This window comes from Pelecanus crispus, chromosome 2 (genome assembly GCF_030463565.1).
Source record: "Pelecanus crispus isolate bPelCri1 chromosome 2, bPelCri1.pri, whole genome shotgun sequence".
In the NCBI taxonomy this organism is placed as follows: Eukaryota; Metazoa; Chordata; class Aves; order Pelecaniformes; family Pelecanidae; genus Pelecanus; species Pelecanus crispus.
In genome coordinates, this window is record NC_134644.1 from 144889020 (window position 1) to 144912412 (window position 23393).

Consider the following 23393-nt stretch of genomic DNA (forward strand, 5'->3'; position numbering starts at 1 on the left):
CCTTCAAAAACCATGAAGTCCTACAGACTACAGAAATTATAGTTCTACATGAAACACACCTCTATTTATAAAAATTTGCATGCATTTTAAATTTCATTTATTCACTTTATAAATTGCAATATGTATTTAAGTTCAAGTATGCATTTACCATGTGTTATGAATAATTCATAACAATTCAAATATTTATTCACCAGTATTCATGAATTGGAAATTAAGTCTGACAAAATTTTTAAACGGTTAAAATATGTAATTTCCTGTTTTATTTCAGTGCCTTTTCTGAGTCTCCTTCTCTGTGAATGCACACATATTTTTTGATATCCAGCAATCTTCCAACTCTTTATTTTGGGTGTTTGACCACATACAGCTGGATTTGGATTACTATTTTAAACCAAATCAATATTACAGTAAATGGCAGATTAAAGTACAGATGCAACTGATTTTGTTTCACTGTTCATCCTAAAGAACGTTAATATCTAGTATAACAAAGGCATTTCCAGAATCTCCCAAGCAGCATATTCATAAACTTTTTCTACTTCTGACAAAGCTGCCTGATTTCAGAAAACCCCACTGAGACTATTACTTTCTTGGATGTGCTTTCCGCCTACCTCAGACAAACATTTCTAGACTTTCAGTGAAATGCTTTTCATTTTGGTGTGTTGTTGCCAGAGTAGGAGGAGGTAAGAGCAGAGACAATGACAACATTCCTACAAATTCAACAAAAACTGACATTCTGAAAACAGTACACTAACATGAGCATTACCGGGGCAGAACTCAGTAAAACACAGCTAGTCACACAACAGGTAGTTTTCAGCCAAACTGCTTTCTTTTTCAATATGTAAAGGCAGCATCTTCTGAAGCACGTCATAAATATTCACTTCCCAGGTCTTCTGTAAGATGTCCAGATTCTCTCTCCAGCTGAAAGGATAAATTGCCACAGTCTATATGATTATCTCAAAGGTCTACATGATTATCTCAAAGTCTCATATGTCAGTGTCTCCTGCCTCACACCCAACTACATACTGAATACCTGGTCACATTCAATTTGATGACATTATCCAGAGACTCAACTGCTGAATATAGGGCAAAGATAAATGATTAAATAACCTAGACATGTTTGTAAGACAAGCCTAAGATTCCCCTGATACATGGAGCAGACTGAAAGGTTCTATCATCATCAAAATAAAATGCCAAAGTACTGCAATTTTCATAGTCAACAGGGAACGACAACATTTCTTTTGAGTGCCAACTGCTGAGTTCTCTTTGACAGTAAAATGAGGTCAAGGCAGTGCTATGTAACAGCTACAGCTGAAAGCTGAAACTTCAGTTGATCATTTCCAGTTCTCCTAGCATTTAGGATCTTCCCTTTTAATTTTCTTTCAAAATTCTTTTAGCCTTCAATGTCAAGTCTTTCACTATCAACTATCTAATACCTTCAGTCAACTGTAGTTTCTCTAAATTTAAGAGAGAAACCAATACAGAAAAGTAATGGAAGAATATTTTTGTTGCCTAAAATGGATATGTATTATCTCCTAATTGTAATTAACTGAATTTCAATGTACTTGGATAAGCAGTCTCAATTTCAATCTTGTCAAGAATTTCCTGTGTGTACTCATTAGGTCTTTCCTATGATCCACTCACTGATTAGATGGACTAGAAAGAAGCCCATCTGTCTAAACAAAGTCAGTTTTTAAACATTTATTTAGTTCCTTTTCAATTAACTACATGATGTTTCAAGCATGGTATTGACTTATCTCTGCGTAATCCCAAATCCTTTAAGGGGGAGAATATGTAGCAGAAATTAGAACCTAATTTGTCTCACAAAGTTTCAGTAAATACTCTCCTGTGTTGTCTCTGAAGAAGCTTCCTGCTGCTGACATTCACCAAGGATAAAGCAGCAGAGGAACAAAGGAAAAACCTGAAGAGACTTTCTAGGAAAAAAACAGTCACAGTTAATCTGCCTTGGCATACGTCAAGGGACATACTGTATTTAATATGACTGACAAATTTGATTTATAATCCTCCTTTTGTTTCTCCTCTTCTTTAGCTCGCCTTCTGAAAGGAGCTCAATAGCTATTCGACGATTTCCTAAGTCCCACTAGATAGAAGCCAGTTTACCATTTGCCACACCAGACCCCATGATGTATTCACAAAGTTTTATTTAGAAAATGAGTCTGCACATAGAGGCACGTGACAATCTACTGCCTTGACAATATTCTTTTTTTCCTGGTACTCTACCAAACTTATTATACATCTGCCTTCTACTAGAAGTCTTAAGGATCTGTTTGCTTCCCTGGCAGATGCATTGTTCTACTTTTACTACTGATCAAGAAAGAGACTCCACATAGTAGTAAGCTAATGGCAAACGAAAAAACATGGGGAAAGTCCCTGTTTTGTGACATGCTACAATGTTTGCACTTGCGTCCTATACAGCTGTTCATACTAGCCAGAGTTTACATCTCTTAAGTATTTCTTTGATAAAATACTTATGTAAGTGTGTTTGCATGAGCTGCTGTGCACATTCTTTGTTGGGCTGTAGTGTGTAAAGAAAAGTATGATGGAGTTTTTGCAGTAACAGATATTAATAATGAGCGGCTGGTGAGCACGTCCAACAATAGCACCCATCTGTGTACATGCAGACATTTAAAAACTAAGCATCTAGACTTTGTTAGGCTTCCCCTGTAGTAAAAAGCAAGAGATGGGTTGATACTTATCCAATCCCAGCAATGGCTGGATGAACTGCCCACTGGAAATTATTCCCCTTCTACTTTTAGATACCCCTCCTGATACCAGAATAGGCTTGCATTTTCTACATCAAATGCTCAGTGTTGCACTGTAAGCTTATGCAGTGATGCTATACTGCCCTGAAAAATCAAGTCATTCATGAAGAAATGTCAATATGGCATTGAAAAGGGGTACTACAATAGCACTGATATTAAAAAGCATGTACAGTGCCCAGCCCAAGTAAGAAGTCTACTAGGACATCTAGTACACCCTTACTGAAATTGTTTAACCAAAATTCACCTTTAGCTACAGTTCTCTTCAAAACCGTAGTTGTACCGCCACAGGCAGTGCCTTGTCACTAGTTACAGTCACCCCGCGACTCTCCCCTGCTGAGCAGGATCCCCCAGTCGCGGCCAGCAGACACCCGCCAGCAGCTCGACGCAGCCCTGGGATTCTCCAGCTCTTCAGGATCTGGCAGGGGTCACGCCATGCACAAAAACCAGGCCGGGAGTCCCAGATTTCAGCACACTGACCCTGAGCAGGCAGGCCCATGGGCACGCACCGAACCAACGCTCGAAGCGCTGCCAGGGCTTCAGCGCATTCGAAAACGCCTCTTCTACAGAGGGAATCTGTGGCCCCTACCGAGGCCAGGCCCGGCCTGCCTGAGCCACTGGCGAGCTGTGAGCCACGACCGGGGTAAACTGTGAGTACTGTATCAGCCCCCAAAAATCCGAAGCCCCCAAACCATCTCCCTGAGGAGCCGTCAGAGCAGCTCGGTTTGTCAGCCCAGGCCCCCCGCCGGGCGCCGCCGGGCAGCAGGGAGGGCGAGGGCCCGGGCAGCTTTGCGGCGGGGTTGTCGTGAGGGGTTTGCGTCTGAGCCGTAAAGCGCGGAGCGTCGCCGTTGGGAGGGGAGGGAAGTTTGAAGCGAAGCGGCGGTTTGCGCGGCTGACCCGGCGCTATGGCGGGGCACCGCGCCGTCCCCGGCGAGCTCAGCCTCATGGATAAGGGCGTTAAGAGGTGAGGAGCTTGCCGGAGGGGCAGGTGCCCCGCTGCAGCCGGCGCTGGGCCCGTGGGCTGAGGGGAGGCCGCGGCTGTGGCCGGGGCTGGGTGGCGCGGCCCGGGAATGAAGCTGCCCGGCTGATGGCGGGTGCCTTTCCTTCGCAGCCTGCTGGAGGTCTCCCTGAGCTCGGACCTGCACACGCTCAACATGCACTGTAACTGCATCGCCAGAATCGAAGGGCTCGGCCACCTCCGGAATCTGCAGCATTTAGATCTGTCGTCAAACCAAATCCGCCGCATCGAGGGGCTAAGTTCCCTGGCTAACCTGCGCACCCTGAGTTTATCCTCTAACCTGATAACGAAAGTGGAGGGTCTGCAATATTTGTTTCTGTCCGTTTAGCAACTTATTAACCTTTTCTAAGAGTTGTGTTAACACTTGCTTCTAGAAAGTATGCATGTAATTAAGGCTATACGAAGTTAGTATGAGCTACTACCCATATTATTGTGTAAGTTTTAAAAAGTGTATATAGTCTCTGTAATCTTTATCATAGCAAAATGCTATGGAAAATCAGGAAAAATATTTTTATATTTTTATTATAGTTTATTGTCATAATTTGTAGTTATGATTTTTAAAGGCTTACTTTGCAAGTTTTGATTTGATGAAAGCAAAGCGTTCTGAAAAATCTTACTGTTCCTTTTTTCCTCATTTTGTTTAGGATTGGAAAAACTCTTTAATTTAACTATACTGAACTTGTCATATAATCGCATACATGATCTCTCTGGTAAGTGAATTTGGCACGTGCAGTGCAATAAAAACCATTTGGCTCACTTTAATTTTTAAAAACGTGACCAAGTGTGTTTTCAGAAGTTCCTAATAGTTCAGCCATTTGACTGACTAATGGTACTAAAGGTGGCAATTGCCACTACTCTAAGCTTTCAAGTTTCATCAAGGGTTGTTCTGAACTGGAGTTTATTCTCCTGTACTTGGCAAGGCTGAGCTTCTTTACAAAGTAGTATAGTAAACATCCTAAAGTTATTTCCAAAGTGAAAAATACAATAGTCTTGAAAGATATTTCCAAAAGATTCACATCTTTCCTTTTTATAGGACAAAAATGCAACTTTGGATATGATATAGAAGTTCTCTTCTAAATCTGTTTGTTGAAATGGTCAATTGTTGCTTCTAACCAAGATTTTAAGCTACAGAATCAAGGGGGTTTGTAATAGAAAATTAGAAAGAGCAATGGTAACAATTTCGTTAATGAACTGAGTTATAAAAAGGAACTTCAAGCAAAATGTTTATTTTTACATGCTTCTTAACAGTTAGAAACTAATCTGTTTCTTTAAAGTTAGCTCTCATAACTAGCTTAAGTGTTGTACTGTGTGGTAGTGTACCACAGCTAATCAATATATGACAAGGATATGAAGCAGAAGTTGTTACATCATTTCCAGTTATGATGCATTATTTACTGAATCTTTTTCAACAAGATGCCATTTGTCCTAAACCCTGTAGTCTAGGATAGTAGCAGAAATCATTATTTTGTGTTTTTTCTCAAATTTTCAGGATTTCAGTGCCTTCATGGAACCAGTCATAAGATAAGCCATATTGACCTTCACAGCAACTGTGTAAACAGTATTGATCACTTACTTCAGTGCACAAAGGGGCTGCGCTGTTTGACAACTCTGACACTGGAAAAAAATGGAAAAGCCAATCCAGTTTGTCACACAGCAGGTATGGATCTCATGTTAGGTACACACTTTCTGCTTGTTAGGTCAGTGATTTCTGTGAAGCTGTGAGCCAGGTTCTGAGGCTTGAAAATTCATTCATAAACTGGCCAGCCTGCAGAAATCTAAATTCTGTCAAAATTAATTTGTCTTCTATAAAAAAATTCCTCCTCCTCCCCGGGCATATTCTCAAAATTATAACTTTGTATGCTTTGATAAGGCTCAACTTTTTACATATTATTTTAGGTTAAGGCAGGACATAGACAAAGAGTGATGGGAAGAGACAGTAGTGCAGAAATAGGAGGAAAGGAGTATTAATATTATAAGGTGGGTGGGTGGAGAATTTGAAGAATGTACGTAGAGATAGCGAACAATATAGAAAGAGGGCAGGCATGGGAAGTAGATGGTTTTCTACAGATAGAGACCACGAGAGGAAGATCAGTAATAAGCACTATTAGCCTCTTCTGCTTTTCCCACAGCTTCAGTAAGCAGTGACAGACTCTAAGATGCTCTGCAGTAATTAGCATTTTCATCAAAATAGTAGGCAGGGATTTCACTAGGCAGCATGGAGACAAGTTGGAGGAATGCGTGTGGATGCGTCACTTCCAGTTGCATTGCCTAGAGCTTCTGGTTTGGGGGTAGGTTTTTCACACCATTTACATGTCACACCCTGTGTTCAAACAAGTTAAACTGTAGCATCCTGTTTTGGTGCAGGTTTTGTTTGTTTTCTTTGTTTCTGTATAAGAGAGGGGAAAATCTGCAGGAAGGTACAAGTGGAGGATTGGTACTTTTGGGACAGCTCGAAGATAATTTCATGACAAAGAGTAGAACAGTAAGAATTGCAATAATAGAAAATAATAACCATATCATGAGCATGTAACTGATAACAGGTGTAATATGTCTACAGTTCTGAGAAAGAAACTTCAGAGATAATTGAGGGAAGCCAAATACGGTCTTAGGTAATGTTTTCAAAAGCACCCATGAACAAGTTTTACAAATGTGTTCAGGCACCATGGAAGTAGTAACAGGACTATTAAAGTTACCTGGATAACTTAGAAAATTCCACTAGTTTTCTTCTGTAAGTGTTTACATACCTCTTCATATCTGCCTCTTTGGTGGCACTTACTTTCAAAACTGCAATGTTCAGAAGCCCAAATTCTATTAAAGAAATTTAACTTCAGTGCCTTGCAGTTTCATAATGCCTTACTTCATTCACTGAAAAAGGATGCAGTTATCTAAGCCCCTTCAGAACTTGCCTTTCCATTACATTTGTCTATCCTTGCACTTGATACAACTGTTTTGGTGCAGTAGGCCGATATTAAAAGGTTATCTGTGCAACTGCAGTGTGCTGATGGTGGTGGGGAAATTCCTGTGTAGATCAAGACTAGGCAAGCAGCTTCCCAGTTAATTGGATTTATAATGTTGTCTGTTGAAAGCCTTATGGGTGGGGAAAGGTGAGACACTTGTAGATAACTCGCTACTTTTTTTTTCTTCTATTAAAAATGCAATGAATAATTTAAGATGACAGGGTACCTAAAATACATTAGACATCTCCTTTGGAGATTAATTTCAATTTAAATGTGGTCTTTTCCTCAAGGTTATAGAGAAGCTGTTCTTCAGGCATTGCCCCAGCTAACAGTTCTAGATGGAAGAAATGTTTCTGGTGAACCAGTGGACCCAGCAGAAGAAAACTGTTCAGATTTGCAGTGTTTAGAAGACATTTTGGGCTGTTTGGTTTCATCTCGGTGCCCCTCATCCAGAGATCAGGTGCCATAGTTGTGTGTACCGATTTTAAAATTGATACATTTTATTATCATATGGCATGCAACTCATTAATGTTACAAGGATTGTTTTTCCTTTTGATAGAACTGGGTTACCTTACCGCTGGTGACACCACATATCGACCAAGCGTTAGCTCATTTTCGTCAACGTACAAGAATACCAGTACAAAGTGCCGTCAGCTCCTCTACAGAGCCTGTCTCATCTTCAGAACCAGAGAAGGCTGAACTTGATAAAATATACAGTGAGATGAGGATTAAAAAAATAGAAGATCAAATTTCACAGATACTGCAAAAGGTGAATTTTTTTCTGTGATTGCACAGAAAGTTTTGTTTGTAAAATGAGGTGTACCTTTTGATAATGCAAAAGTTTTCTGGGACAAACTGAAGCATTTCTACTGGTATGTATGTGCTGACTTCGTGCTAATGTGTTCTTAATAACTTTGAGAAACTTGGAATAAATTCAAAACAAGTCTTTAAAACTGAAGATTGCACTTTGCATCATGAAAACTTTCATACTGAATAAAAACCATAGTGTATGGGACTAGGACAACTACCTGATCATATTATATTAGAAACTTTTTTTTCTATTTTTACTCCTGAAGCCATCAATATAGTAACTGAACCAGAGTAAAATATGAAATGCAGCAAAATACCTGGATTATAGAGTTGGTGAAAATTGATTTTGCTGATAGGTCAAGTTGGACTGATATGTTTGTCAGGTATGTTTTTGTAACGATTTGTGGTGTACCTTGCATGTTTGCAAGGCTTTTTTGGTTTTAAGTGCTGTATTTGTTTTAAATTTTGCACCAGGCTTCTATGCCCAAGGATTTTGCCAAACTTCAGGTATTTCAAAAAGATACAACTATATGTTCTCAAGCATGCTCTTCTGTTGGGTTTACTTTATCTTTAAAACAATGACATGTTTTAGCAAGGAGGGAGGGGGTTGTTTGGAAGCAATTATTTACTTTTCTATCAAAATTATTTTGTGTGAACATTTTAAAAATAGCACCTGAACAAGTGTTTGAAATTAGCCAATTAGGAATTGTAAAATGTGTAGATACAACTTTGATCTGTTCTTAGGTGTCTGATACTTCAAGAAGGGAAGCTCCTCCAAATGTTCTTAAAGCTAAGAGAGACACGGATCCAACTTCTGAGAGCGAAAATGAGAGTGGGAAAGAGAACAACAGAAAGGTTGTGAAAAGAAGCAAGATCCCTACTTACCGTAGAACTACCTTATCTACTAGGTGTCAGGCGAATCATCTTACAAACAAAGTAACTGACAGGTATCCCGATGTTTGCCATATAAAGCCAAATTGAATCAAGCTGAATATTGTCAGAGTGAATGTAGTTTGACTTGAAACATTTTGCTGAAAGTAGTAGGTTGGGTAAATGAGCTCTGTTAATAATGCTTTAAAAATTACTAGCTATTGAGGCTTCTCTCAGTCATTTCCCTATATGAGGATTTTCTGTCTTAAGGTGAAAAGGAAATTGAACGGAAGATTCCAAAACAAACACTTTCAGAATTCTAACAGCTTATATTTTCATCTTTGTTTTAAATTGTGACAGAAGAATTCTCCACAGACAGAACTGAGTCATTAAAAAATAAAAATAAAATATCCACGGTGTCAGAACGATGGTTAAGAATATAACTGTCCATATTTTGTGATGAAACTGAGGATGGCACAGTAATTTGTTTGATTTATGTAGTAAATATCAGAAGTGATGAATAGAAAATGATATAAATTGGCATATATGAATTTAGTCAGCCACTGCGGCTCTGCAGCTACTCTGCTTCTCTAAAATTGTTTCATATCTAGGTGATGATAAGATGTTTTTCAGATAGCGTCTACTAGTACTACATATTTCTTTACAGCTGAAGATTTGAATTTAGCTGTTCGTTACCTGATTGCAAATTATTTTCGACATGGTTTTGAACGCTGTACAATTCAGCATCTACACAGAACTGTAGAATTTTGTCCTGTAAAAGTGTCTGAATCCCCTGTTACTGTTTAAGCTGCATATTCTTAAATATACCTTGATGTTCTGCTATTATAGGGAAGCAAAGAAGAGTTCCTCAAAGTGTCCATGCTCCACTCAGAGACACACTCATCTTAATTCATCATCGGATACTCGAGACTTGGAAGTAGTGGGAAGAAAAGCTGAAATATTAACTGGAAGACAGAGCAATACAGAAAAAGTAGAAGAAATTAATTCAAATGCCACAGAGGAATCAACATACCGAGTATGTTTTGCATCATTTCAAGTTAAATATGAGTATGTCTTCACCTGAAGCCAAGCATATGTCTTCCGGTGAAACTTTAAAATTGGAGGTGACAAAAATAATTGTGTGTAGATAGTATCAAAAAATAGTGGAGTTCTTGTAGTGTCAGCTGGAAGAGAGTTTATTTTATTTCACTTTATGGGGGTTTTTGGCCTGATTGCTTGCCTGACTTTCCTCTGTCATCTGTGAATTCTGGAAAGACAAAAAAAATCTTATTCTACAATTATGACTACTCTTTGTCATTTTTGGCTACATTTGAATCTTTCCTAGTAAGTTGATGCTTATCACATTCTTGCTAAGGCGCTGGTTCAAGAACTGGATCAGGAGAAAGAAAGGAGGTGGAAAGCAGAGCAAGCAGAGAAGAAATTAATAGAGCATGTCAGAGAGCTACAGAAACATGCAAAAGAAGAAAAGGATATTCAGAGTATGGCTGTATACACTACAGACAGGTAGGGAAACAGAGTGCTATAGTACAAGAGTTTATTTTGGGTTTTTTAATTTAAGACAATTCAATTTATAGGCTTAAGAAATGAGAACAGATTTAAACAATATACTTGGAAAATAATGCATCAAGAAGTAGTGCTCGAATTTCTTTTGGTATTACGTAATGAAATTCCTTTCTGCAGCTTTCTCCTTGTTCTTGTCTCAGAACAGTATCAGTATGTCACTTACCTCCATTTCTAGCCATTACTCTCCAAGCAATCTGTATCATAATTGTACTTTTTCTTTCAGCTCAAGCTTTAGTAGCTGTCTTATGTCATACTTTCAGCTTCCAATTCCCAGTCTCCCTTTCCACCTATACACACCGTGTCCTTTTCTTCCTGTGCAGCGCACAAAGATGTTTCTGGCAGGCCAGAGTTAGCCAATAGGCAGTATGTTGTGCAGGTCAGGCCTAGCGTATCTTCCTATAGGCTGCTATCATCATCCTTGTAAGTTCTGAGCAGCATCCTTTTTTTCAAAAGTTCTCCCTTCTAACAAAGCGTTGTTTGTTGTCAGCTATGATTGGAGATGTCTGCTCTATTTGTCTTTTTCTTAACTGCACTGTATTTATCAAAGACACATTTTCTTTCTTGTAAGGAAGAAACAAGCCAAGTTCTTCCTGAGTTACCATCCATAACTGACTGTGATTATTTCCCCTTTTTTTCTTTTTGCTTTAGGTTCACTTCCCACCTTTATCTGTTACCACCTTGGATAAGAGGCGTATTATGTTCCCTTTCTTTTGAGATAGATCTTGTATCAAAAATTACTAGAATATTTAAGGATATTTCAAAGTTTTCTGAAGAAAATTATTAAATTACAAATTGCTACTGTATGTTTGACTTCTGTATAAAGCAAAATGATACTGGAATGTCATTTCCTTAAAGACCTATCTATGAGGTTGTGTCCAGCTTAGTTTCTTTTAAAATGAAGCTCCATATAGAGTCATAGAATCATAGACTCATTTAGGTTGGAAAAGACCTTTAAGATTAAGTAATGTTACACATGACTTCAGTAATATTTTACATATTTTTAAACAGTTTTACATGACAGTGCTGTAAATAGTAAAATTCAGCAAAGAACAAGATACGGTGCTACAACACTGTCTTTTTCTCAATGTATTCGGCATCTAACTAAATGCTAAAATGTTTGCAATACAACTCTATTGCATTTATTCTCAGGTTAAAGGAATTGATATTGAAAGAGAGAGATGTTAAAGCAAGACTGCAAGCAGATGTCCAAAAGTTGAAAGGTGAAACTGAAAGACTTACTAATGAGTTAAATCAGGCAAGAAATAAAGAAGCAGAACATCAGAAGGCCATGCAAGCTTTAGAAGAAACACTGTCGAAGATGGAGGCACAGAGATTGCAGCAACGAACAATAGAGGTAAATACTTTTCATGAGTAAGTACAATGGCAACAGGATAGCTACTGTAGTCCTAGATATTATGAAACCCTAGATTTTACAAGTCTTAAGTCTGAGTTTTCCACAATAAAAGCTGGGGCTTTTTTCCTACATAGTAGTAGTTAATAACAAGTATCCATTTTAATTGTCAATTAATGTCTTTTATAAATAGAAGTATGTCATGTGATGTGGTCTTAAGGGAGAACAAGGGGGTTGGGGCTTTTTTGTTTGTTTTCTTGTGAGAGTTGGAAAGTAAACTGGGTTGTCTCTGTTGTGTTCTAGCTCTGTCATTAGATAACTGACAGAGTAATCTTGAGTAGTTCATTAACCATTAACAGCTTTGATACTCTGGAAAGCAAAGACATTAGAATTGTGTAAGTACAGAATGGGGAGACCCTTTGCTTTGCTTAGAGGACAGGTTGACAAGATACTTAAGTTGTTACTGCTCACTGCTTGAGCACTAAGGGACTGAGGTGAATGCTACAAGGAATGATTAGGAGTAAGAATATCTCCAGTAACATCACCTCTACTGTTTCTGTTGCATGTTCTAACTTGCAGCCTTCTGAAGTGTCTTGATTCTGAATTACCATTTCATGAGTAATTAAAACCTTTTTTATAACTTTTCATATCTTCTTTTTTTCCTACTTGTTGAGTCGGGAAAGACAGCTTTGTATGTAAAAGGCTTAAGATTATAAAATGGAATTATTAATAACAGTTTGCATCAAATGGAAAAAGTGGAGTATGCCACCTGGTGTTTATACTGATTCTCCATTTTTCATAAAATCATTAGAAAGCAGCTCTGTTCAGCAACTTTAAACTGTAAAACTCAGGAAGACACAGACTTTTGCAACTGGAGTGTTTAAAAAAAAAAAGTTATATTGAATACATCTAAAAATGTTTTGCTTGCAACTAATGCAAGTATTACAATTCGAGAGTTTGTAATTGAGGAAAGCATTCTGCCAATACACTTGTTCCACTTCTGCAGGACACTTTCAAGTTCTTTATAAATTAAATAGATGTCCTTAGTTCTTCATGAAAGTTGCTTTTCTTGTGTTGTAGTAAGACTTAATTTTAAACATCTTGTCTTAAATTTCTGCAAGTGTAACAAAATATATTAAGTAAAAAAAAGAACCACAAAAAACTACTTTGTCTTGGGCTAGGTAACACAATACAATTTTGTGAAAAATGCTGACAGTTGTGGAGCATGCTGTAAACATAATGGCCCAGGTAGACATGTATAAAATTTTAATAAAGCACCTGTTCCTTTGTATTCTAGTATAAGACATGAAGAATAGATTATAGTTTTAAGAAAATCTTGTTCCTCTCTCTATGAATTCTACACAGATGAAACAGGTGCAAGAAGCAGAGCTTAAAGCATCAGCAAATGAAAGAGAAGTACAGTTACTTCGAATATCCTTTCGACAACAGAAAGAGAAAGTAAAACAACTACATGAACTTCTTATATTAAGAGAACAAGAGCAAAGGTATGGGGTCTTCTATTTTCACAAGTTAATAGAGATGCTAGTCTTGCAAACGTGTTTTGTTTAAATGTGTTCTGCAAAGTGTGGGTTTGTTTTTGTTTGTTTGGTTGTTTTTTTTAATGGGAGAGATGGTCTTTGTAAAAATGTAGATATCTTCCCACCCATTTTCTTGCTTATTTAAGAATATCTTCATATCTTGTAGATTCCTGACTCATAAGTCCATATAGGTAACTGTGTTCTTCTGGCTTTTCATTTGATAGGTTCTTGTCTTACTATATGGCTGAACTTTTTATTTTAAATTCTTGATCTTTAATTCAGGAAATAATCAGATAAAAATAAAATCTCATTTGAATTATTGTCTGAAGATCTGCAGATACTACAGTAACACAAAGTGTTCAAAAAAAAAAAAACAACTACAATATCTTGCTTTAGCGTGGGTGGGTGGCTTGCCTGGCTGTTTTCCTCTTTCCTCTCAGAATTTCCTTTTTTCTGGAGAATACTTGAATATAAGTTCTATACTGTTTGGCTAATACAATCAAATAAGTGTACAAACTAAAGCAACAAGTGGTGTGTGGTATACTAGTATGTGAGGGAGGTTATTAATAAAATAAGCTGGATACAGCAATTTTGCAGGGATAAATGTATTCACATACCAAGATAACTGCAGGTTTAGATGGAGGAATCTGATAACTGTGTTTTGAGAACTTCCAATTATTATCTCATAAATCTCCAAAAGATGTAACGTGAAGGACAGCGGATACGTTTTGTGTTTGTGCTTTAAAGCAGATGCACAGAATAGTCTTAAAGTACAAGGTACTTTTGCTTCAACATTCTCCTATAGGGATGTTTCCAGACAGGAAGGAGGCTCATCCTGGAACCCTTGAGGTCCCAGTTGCTGCTGCTTTTCAGGTTTTGGGTCTGAGTGAGAAGCAACAGTTGTTGGGTGAGGGTGAAGAAAATGACTGCAAAAGAGGGTATCTGGCTGTACAGTGCTTTTCCCCGATTCCAATGTTTCTTACAGATCTTTGTTAACAGCAAAGCAAACAAATGCTAACTAACAGCAAAGCAAACAAATGCTAACTAACAGCAAAAGAGCAATTGAATAATTTCTGCAAAAGTTTGAATTAAAAAGTAAGGTTATTCCTTCGGGTGTTCTAACAGTAGTCAACGTACTTTTCCTCATCCCAAGGCCATTGTCATAGGAGATTGAAATCTGTCTGTGAAACTAAGGAATTAATCTCATTTATTATGTAATTTATTATCCTTTTTAAGAAATACTAAGGAAATTAATTGAAAAAGCATTGTGAGATACTGCAGTTCTTGTCTCAAATATACGTTTGGTAACTTCAGGAAAGAACTTGAAACCCGAGTTGCTTTAAATGGACCTGAATTTCAAGACGCTTTGTCAAAAGAAGTGGCTAAAGAGGAGCAAAGGCATGAACAGCATGTTAAAGAATTTCAGGAAAAAATTAGTGTGTTAAACCAGAAGTACAAAGAGTTGGAAGATGAATTTCGTTTAGCTTTAACTATTGAAGCAAAAAGGTTTAAAGAGGTAAGAGTATGAAAACATTTCATCTCAAACTAGGTGGAGTAGTACTTCTCTTAAATGTGTTGGTTTGGGGGGGTTGCTTTGGGGGTTTTTTTGGTCCTTAAGGATTCATCTTTGCTCCAAGGATTCATCTAAAAATACTGGTAGTAAGCTTTGAAATATCAATGATTTAGAACATAGATACCAAATGCCAAGTCAGCACTCAAAACACCCAGTGTTTTTGTTCATAAGTAAAAGTTAATCAAAAGAAATGAGAAAAATTTCTATCTGGTGGTATTAATTTCTTTTAAAAGATGTTGACCTTCTCTTAGAATATATTCAATTATTGTAAAAACTCTCATGGTGTTTTGATAAGGTCATGGTTACATACTAGTCTTACTATGGTTACGCTACTAGTGTATTTAAAGTTCCCTGTTGTTTAACTTTTCAAAATTGAATTTTGGATATGCATTTTTAAATTCAAGTTCAAAACTTGCTTACTAAATTCCTTAGATAACATATAAAATAATGTGAACACTAGCCATGGAAATAACTTAAGTGAAATAAAATTTTAAATGCTTCACCTTCACTTAAACTTGGTTTCCTTTATCTTAAATCAGTTGGATGCATGGGAGAAGAAGGGAAAGAAAAGACAAGACTGGTTTTTCACCCTTCAAATATTTCTCTGGCAAGGAAAAAAAATAGAATTAAGTTGTTCTTTCCAGATTTTAATATTAATCTTAACGATGAGATTAAATCAAGGCATTGTTTTCATTTCCCAAGCTATGTTTTTTCTGCTCTGCTTCCCATCCACCCATCAATTTTTTTCCTCCCCACCCCCCCAAATTGTAGCTGAGCAGAACCAGTCTTTTGAGTTCAAGTATCACCAACAAACCGATAGAAAAACAGTTTCAGATATTCACTGATTTCACATACTGTTGGTGAACTTCTATTTCTTCCTTTATTCAAAATTCAAATGTCATTTGTGTGTATGTATACGCACTTTTTCCAAATGTTAGCATTTGTCAAGTCTTATCTTATAAAACTTCAGGTAAAAGAGGGTTTTGAAAATGTTGCTGCTGATCTAGTTGAACACAAGCAAGCCCTCTTTGAGTTTGAACAAAAGGAAAAGGAGATGGCAAGTCTGATCCAAGACCTGACAAGTATAGTGAAAGAACAGAAAGCAAAGATTGCAGAATTAACAAAATCAAATGAAGAAGCTACAGCAAACCTAAAGGTACTTGTTTCAAAACGTTTCAACTACATATATGATTTTTTGGTAATGTTTTATTTATAAAAGTAACAATTCCATACAAGGTAAGATTGACTGAAAGACACATGTTTCCTGTTGCAGTAAAACCTGGTACACCACATCTGCCTTTATTCTTTCATCTTGCACTTCCATTTCTCACAAACGCTGCTCCCCATATAGCAAAATGTGGACTCATTCATGTCTTCAGAAGTGCACTCCTTGCCTTGTGAGCGCTAGCAGTTTGTATATAATCAAGTGGTCACTCTAAACTGAGATTTAAAAACCTACGTTAATAGCCCTGACCCTTTGTAAATTCAAAGTCATGGAATATGGTTCTGCAGTGGTTACTGTACGTGAAGTAAAAATTAAATTGAACAAATAATCACGTGTAGTTATTAGCAGCTTAATATCTCTGAGTTGTATCAAATTAGCAGTATTAGTTATTATCTACTAATTGTCTGATTTTAATGTTAAATACTGTGGGCACAGTTGCTTTATCTTACACTACTGATCACCATATGGTAACATATTATAGTACTACGTTGTCTGTAAATAATTCTTAAAAGTCTTAGGAACATAACTTTTAAATTTTTGTGTGATCCAGTCCACGTATGTATCCAGCCCATCTTTACGTTAAAACTTCTGTGCAGTACAACCCTGCACAGCTGTTTCTTATCTCTTCCCTGCATGTGCTGTTGGGGTGTCCAAACATTGTGTTGCTATACAGAATAGGATTCTGCCAGTCAGCGATGCTGCTAAAAACAAAATTTAAAAATAGCTATATTAAACAGATGGAATCTATAAAACAAAAAGTAGCCTGCATAACTGAAGATAAATCTTTATCATGGGAAGTGGAAGTTCATCCCAGCTTCTATCTGTTTTCTTTTGATTTGGTTTTTAGTATCTTGACCTTCTGTTTCTCTCTTTTTGACTTATGCATTTATAATTCTAAACAGGTTTTTATAATGGTATTGATAATTGAAGGTGACTATTTAGAAATCAGCTTTACAGTTTTCTAGGATTGAAGTATGTCTGTTTGAAGCCAACATTGGTGTTTCATTACTGGGAAGAGATGCAGATAGAACCCTGTATGCAAGCAGAATATTCCTCAGTTAACTTAATTCGCTATATATAAGTATTACTTTCCTAGCCGCTTAGTATTGATTTGAAATTTGGAGTACTTGTTTTAAAGGATCTTATTGTCTTTTTCCAATGTTCATTCATACAGTGTCGAACTGGAGAACTTGAAACTGTGATTGAGGAGGACAAACAGAAGGCTGTTCAAGTTGAACTTCTGAAAAAGGAAAATGGAAAACTTATTTCTCAGCTGACAGCCCAGGAATCTGTGATTGATGGGTTAAAAATGGAAAGAAAAATATGGGGGCAGGAGTTGGCACAACAGGGTAAACTAATATGTTTTTTTTCTTTTGCAGAAAAAATGGTGGTGTTCAATGTCATACCTCTCAAATAAACACTCCAATATAGTTGTAATCATGACAGGGTCTCTGGATGCCTTGTTGATCTTACCCAGTTGCAAAGATGATGTGCAAAAATAGATCTTCTGTAGTACGCAGGCCACTATAGGAACTATAACATCAGTTGTGGGAGATAGTTGTGAAAACAGTTTATCTGTTTCCCAAAATGTCAAAATACCATAATGTTATACAAAGAAATATGAAACTAGGAAAACAAGGATTTGTAAATAGCGTTATGTAATGCTACTTGTCTATCAGATAAGTCTAATGTGAAAATTTCAGTATCTATCTTTAAAAAAAAAAAAAAAAAAGTGTTAAATACTGGGTGAAAAAAAAGCTTGGGCTTATTCCATTTTTCCCTGATTCATGTGACTCAGCACCACCTTGTGGGTTCTTTGAGATTGGCTGGGTCAAATTACTGTTGACTTTTATCGGAAAAGTTTTCAAAGGATAAAATACAGACCTTCAGTTGACATTTCCTCTTAAGTGTTACCTACCTACAGATTAAAGCCCTACAGTGTTACCAGTGGGCAAAATGGTCATGCTTGGTTTTTAAGGTGTTTTTTTAAGGTGGTTCTTACCTTCGCCTGCCTCCCCTGACATTATACATCTTGAAGTCATCTGTAAAATGAATGCTGTAGTGTGAATATCCTGTTTTATCTAGGAGCTCATCTTGCCCAAGATCGGGGAAAACTGGAGGCAAAAATTGAAGTTTTAACGAATGAGATTGAGACGTTAAAAAAGCAAAAGGAACAGGACAGTGATACTATAAGAATTAAAAACAAAATAGTGGACGATCAGACAGAAACAATTAGGAGGTTAAAAGAAGTAAGTGCTATGTCTGACAATTTGTGTGCTTAGCTAAAAGCTTGCAGTGAAAGTTATTATAAAGGCTGTAATGAAAGCTGGCTCTGCACTCCTAGTTTTCCAACTCAGAAAGCACAATCAGGCTGTCGGTGGCAATTGATTTCACTGAGAGCAGAAGAGGGCCTTGTATTAACTTCATGTACAGAGATGCTACTTTCAATCTCTCATTGAACCATATTTATGTAAAGGCTTTCTTCTCTTGGCCTTGCTTCAGGTTATTCTTGATAATGACTTTGAGAGAGGAAAAACTAGGATAGCGTAATTCTTCTGGTGTGTTTAAAAGAAAAGGAAAAAAATTTTTTTTAAAGTTTCCTTCAGGTTTATTTTACAACGTAACTATTTTTTCTTTGTTGTAAATCAGTACTTTAACAGCAGAGCTGTTTTGTTCTATTAATTCCATTCATCTCATTTACAGACTTAATTCTTTAGCTTGTTAATCAGAGCAAAGTTTTATAGCATGTTATGTCAGTCGAGGTTAGATGCATTACTCATTAAACTATACAGTCACATAACAGAATGTGAGCTCAGTGATTTGTTTATGTAGAGTAAGTTGTTGTATTAGAGTTCTAAATAACTTTTTTCTTCACTTGCTTTCAATTTCAGATTTACGTTTTGATGATTTTTTTTTTTTAATTCTGATTTCTTTCAGATGAAGGTTATTTAACTGGCTATCACTTTACTGAGTATTTTTTGTATAATCATACATTTAGAAGAGTAAACTTTCACATGTCTGTCTCTGCTTTATTCCAGTGTAGACTAAACGGATACTCTTAAAGGGTAACAATAAAGATAAAATGAAGGGAGTTTATGTGTTCTAAAATATTTATCTTCTAAAGGGCTTACAAGAAAAAGAGAAACAAATCAGAAAACAGCATGAAGAAAATCTGGAAGCTCAGAAATTTTTTCAAGTACAGTTGGATGAAAAAGCTGCTGAACTTGAAGAGCTAATGGAAAAATTAGAAAGGCAAAATGAAAGAAAAGAGGAATTAAAGCAACTGCTAGAAGAAAAAGAAGTAGAACTTGATGATGTTAAGAATGCACACAGGTGATACATACAAGTGGCAGTAATTCTTTGGGATCATAATAGTATGCAACACTGCTCTGAAGTTATCTATGTTCAGAGAGTACTTGCTTGCTATTAAAACCCACAGAAATGTGGAAGAATGGAAGCACGGAAAACTTTTTTTCCGCCCTCCTAAGAAATGGTATCTACAGTCATTGTAAATATCTGCCTTTTATTTTCAGTGCACTGAAAAAGAAGTGGCAAGGTAAAGGAGCGCTATTAAGCCAGCTGGAGGTGCAGGTTAAACAAATGAAGGAGAGCTTTGATATCAAAGAGAAGAAGCTGATTGAAGAGAGGAATAAAAGTCTTCAAACTCAGAGGTGAACACCTTAATAACTTATTTCATGACTGCTCAGTTAATACAGAGTTGCACTGTTAGTAAGTACACAAAAACATTCGATTATATGGTGAAAGAGTGCGTAATACCTTTCTAAGTACTCGGTGAGCCCAGTCACTGCAAACTGTGTGCGTAGAAGTAATTCTTGCTATATGGGTGACTGACTTTGTGGAACTAGCGTTCAGTTACAGCATTCGTCCTTTAAACTTAGTAGCTATGTTCCTGTTTTCTTTGAAAATAATTGGAGCCTACGCTCATTCCTCCCTAGGACGCCCATTCCACCACAATGCTTTTGGTTTACCTCTGTGAGGAAACTCCATGTCATGCTTAGATGATAGGGACTGTTACACAGTTGTCACATATGCTGGCTGGAGTCATGCAGGGAAGATGCTCGAGCATGTGAGACATGGTCTCAGTCTGCAGCAGGGTTTCTTTGAGCACGAGCCTGTCAACCTTCTAGCTCGTGACCAGGATGCATGGGACAAATTGGTTGCAAATCACAGGTCAAACCAAGCAACTGTGGCTGGCATTTGGGCTTATGAGAGAGGCCACAGTGCTTCACTAACACCTGTGCAGGGTGATGAAAATACCTTGTGCGCTGTGTAGGAAATTATCATAGAACCGTTTAGGTTGGAAAAGACCTTGAAGATCATCCAGTCCAACCATTAACCTAACATTACGAAGTCCACCACTAAACCAATTAAGGGTAGAGTAGCAATTTCATGTTTCCTGGCTTGGTGGCTGGATTATTTATAATGAAAGTAAAAACTAGGAATCATTAAGATTGGAAAGGACCTCTAAGATCATCGGTTCAACCATCAGCCCAACACCACCATGCCCACTAAACCATGTCCCAAAGTGCCACGTCTGCCCGTTTTTTGAACACCTCCAGGGATGGTGACTCCACCACCTCTCTGTGGTTGAATACTCCACCACCTCTCCACCACCTCCATTGAGGATGGATCCTCAATACTTATCACAACAATACTAATAAATATTTCAGTCTGTGACAAACAGACTTTTTATAAGTTACCTGTTGTTCTCTTCCCATACAAGTAGCAACAGGTTTTTAATTTCTTTTATTATTCCTCTTGTACTGTCAATTTTTTTGGAGCAGGTAATAGTAAATATGAGATGGTACAGAAACAAATACTCATAACCCAGAACATAGTCAGGGACTTAGATGATTCTCAGTTATTTCATATGCTTCTGGTATTACGGAGAAGTACGGCAGACTGCTGCCTGTGATGAGCTTAGACTGTTAGTATGATTTTTACTTTATTCTTTGGCACCTTTCTCCTTTTTTTTTTCCTTCCTCCCAACTATTCTTAAGACAAGATTAGCTAGTTAATAAGACTGCATATTTATCTAGCAGCATTAACCACACTGTTACTGAACTAAGGCTTTTTGCTTTACATCTTTAAATTAAACACTCTGAGGAATTACACTTTTGCTATTATTTTAAGGAAGGTCATCTGATTAATAAATGCAAGAAAATACCTTGATGGTCAAGTATGATTTAAAAAACAAACAAAACAAACCACACCATCTTAAATAGCCAATATGGCTAGGTTTTGGAACTGTTGGAAGATGAGTAGTGAAACTGAATTTTTTTCCCAAATAATTCTGCTTTGTTTCAAAATTTTGGTGTAAATTAATTGTATAGTGGAATAATTTGCCTTGCTTTCTGTTGCTACATATTTTAGAATTATCGTCTAAAAGCAGAATTTGCTTGGACGCAAGGAAATGCTTCGCTATTGTGAAGCAGACACTTTTCTATTTCTGTGACACACAGGCTATTTACAGGATCGCACAGTTCAGTCATTGACTCCTCAGGAAGCAAAAGCATAATAGGTAGATGTTTTGAAAACAGGTGGAGTTCTTATCCATGTTGACAGTAGCAAGCCCAAATCTTCATATTCTTTGCTAGTGATTAAATGCTTCTGCTAAGAGGAATGCCAGAAGCCCTAAACGCGGTGCATAAAACGAGAACACGTACTTGAGAAAACAGGACATCTTCTGATGCTAGATATTGAAATAACTGTCTTCGTGCCTATGTTATTAAAACCTTATCAAAGGCAGAATGGGGCAAAGCAAAATACTTCAGTTGTTTGCAGGAGTGTGGTGATTTTTTTTTTTCCAATCTTTTTTAGGATTGCTGTGGAAAAGCTTCATGAAATGGATGATGCTTTTAGAAAACAACTTGAGTCAATATTGGCAGCTCATCAGGAAGAACTATTGCAGCTGGCAAATGAAAAGGACAAACAAATTGAAGCAGCAAATGAAAAAGTAATTTTAATACTAAATTTACTATATTTGCATTTTTATTCTACAGCTGTTACAATGGTGGTGCTTGGAAGTCACCTGTTTGTATCTAGCTAACCTCTGGATGGAAACAGCCCTGATTCAGTACTCAATCTTTGCACAGCAAGAAAATCTCTAGAACTGTACCATCATGAGGTTCTGTATTCAAGCAAAGTAAAGTTGCATACTCTGGAGCTGTTACAAGTTGATAGCTAAACTTTTCCTTATCTATACAGGCAAGAAAAATTACGATTATGCCAGATAATCCATTTAACTCACCTATGCCAGTGTTAACAGTTACCGTTCCTGTCATATACTGCATTATTCCTTAGTGTGACAACTGGTGCTTTTTCTGCATAGTAGGTCTTTCACTTTTGATACATTACTTGCTGTCTCCTAACAAATTAATACTTTTTTGTAAAGCAAAATTATGTTACTGCCTGCAGTGGCAAAAGTAGTGCATTGCTTATTTAAACATAAGCATATAACTCTTGCACTGCTTATCAGTGTTAAAAATTGCCAAGATTATATGGGTTTTTAGGGAAAGCAAGAATTCTGTTCGATCTCTCTGTGCTCTTTCAGGTTTACTATGTTGAAGAAGAAATGCGGCAGCTTCTGCAGGAAACGGCAAACAACAAAAAAGCCATGGAAAGTAAAGTAAGACGACTTACACATGCACTGAATGATATTCAACAAGATCTTTGAAGATTAATACTCGTTTTTGTGTATTAATACACAAACTCAAGCAAATACATACACTACAATGCACTTTTTTCCTTGTTTTATAGAGGATAAATTCTTTGTGATATATTTTGATGGTTCAGGAATCAGACAAGTATTTGTACAATATTTTCATAATAAATAGTTATTTCTAACCCTTGGTTATTTTTAATATGTTTTTTATGTTTTGTCAAAATGGGTCAAAGCACCTCAATAAATGAAAAGAATCATATGAAACTGGGACTTAGCATGCTTAATAAGAGAAAAGAAGGTAGAAGCAAAGGCCCAAAGACAAGAGCTTGAAGGTTTCCTTCACTGGGGTAAAGATTCTTGTAATAAGAGATCCAAGAATGTACCTGAAAATACATTTAATCTGCCACTGTTGATGAAGAATGCGTGACTCCTGCAACTCAGAGTGGCTTTTTTGGCAGCATGGTTTGGTTCTCAACAGTAACAGGCTTCCTACCAGGCTTTTGAAAAATAGGAGATAATAAACTAACAGCTTCTTATGGAAGCTAATCATAAGCCTTATGTTAATATGACTGTTACACTTCTTTCATGATGGAGGCTTTACGATCTCCACTGTGCTCAGGCATTCATTTAATTTGCTGCTTCTCAGAAGATCCCAAACTGTTAGTGTACTACACCATATTCTGAAGTGTTTAATGCTGCAGTAGTAAATAAGAGAGTAAGTAGTAAAATTGGTTATTTGTTGTTACACCAGGTGGAGCTATTTCTTCCCACCTGGCACCTCACAGTAGCCAGGAGTCCTGTTGCTCCAATGATGATAAAAGCCACTAAGCTGATTTTGCCATCAGCTTGTTCAGAACCCAGGCATAAGCACACTGATGCGGTATAACTGCAAACGCATTTCTGGGCCCAGCAGCCCTGTGAAAGTGCTAGTAAAAGGCTCCTGGCCTTTGGCTAACTGTGCAAAGCCTGTTGGGCTTGTTATCAACTTGTGATGAGAGCTTGCTGTGT

At 37.1% G+C, this 23393-nt stretch overlaps 1 protein-coding gene across 1 annotated transcript; it reads left to right on the plus strand.

Annotated features, from left to right (window-relative positions):
- Positions 1-3670: 3670 nt before the first annotated feature.
- On the plus strand, positions 3671-22511 carry LRRCC1 (leucine rich repeat and coiled-coil centrosomal protein 1). The gene is made up of 19 exons (XM_075705495.1): positions 3671-3738; positions 3886-4091; positions 4437-4502; positions 5282-5449; positions 7040-7209; positions 7309-7518; positions 8304-8506; positions 9279-9465; positions 9805-9953; positions 11163-11367; positions 12730-12869; positions 14217-14418; positions 15446-15631; positions 16875-17049; positions 17786-17949; positions 18825-19033; positions 19234-19371; positions 21542-21677; positions 22275-22511. Exons 1-19 carry the CDS (start codon positions 3680-3682, stop codon positions 22395-22397), a joined length of 3096 nt encoding a protein of 1031 aa, XP_075561610.1. The 5' UTR covers positions 3671-3679; the 3' UTR covers positions 22398-22511.
- The last annotated feature ends 882 nt before the right edge of the window (positions 22512-23393 follow it).

Bases quoted from the DNA above. Each gene is read 5' to 3' on its own strand.
- LRRCC1 (XM_075705495.1), top strand. From the start codon at position 3,680: ATGGCGGGGCACCGCGCCGTCCCCGGCGAGCTCAGCCTCATGGATAAG. The intron at 7,519-8,303 runs GTGAATTTTTTT...ATCTGTTCTTAG, and splicing joins TTTCACAGATACTGCAAAAG to GTGTCTGATACTTCAAGAAG. The intron at 11,368-12,729 runs GTAAATACTTTT...AATTCTACACAG, and splicing joins TGCAGCAACGAACAATAGAG to ATGAAACAGGTGCAAGAAGC.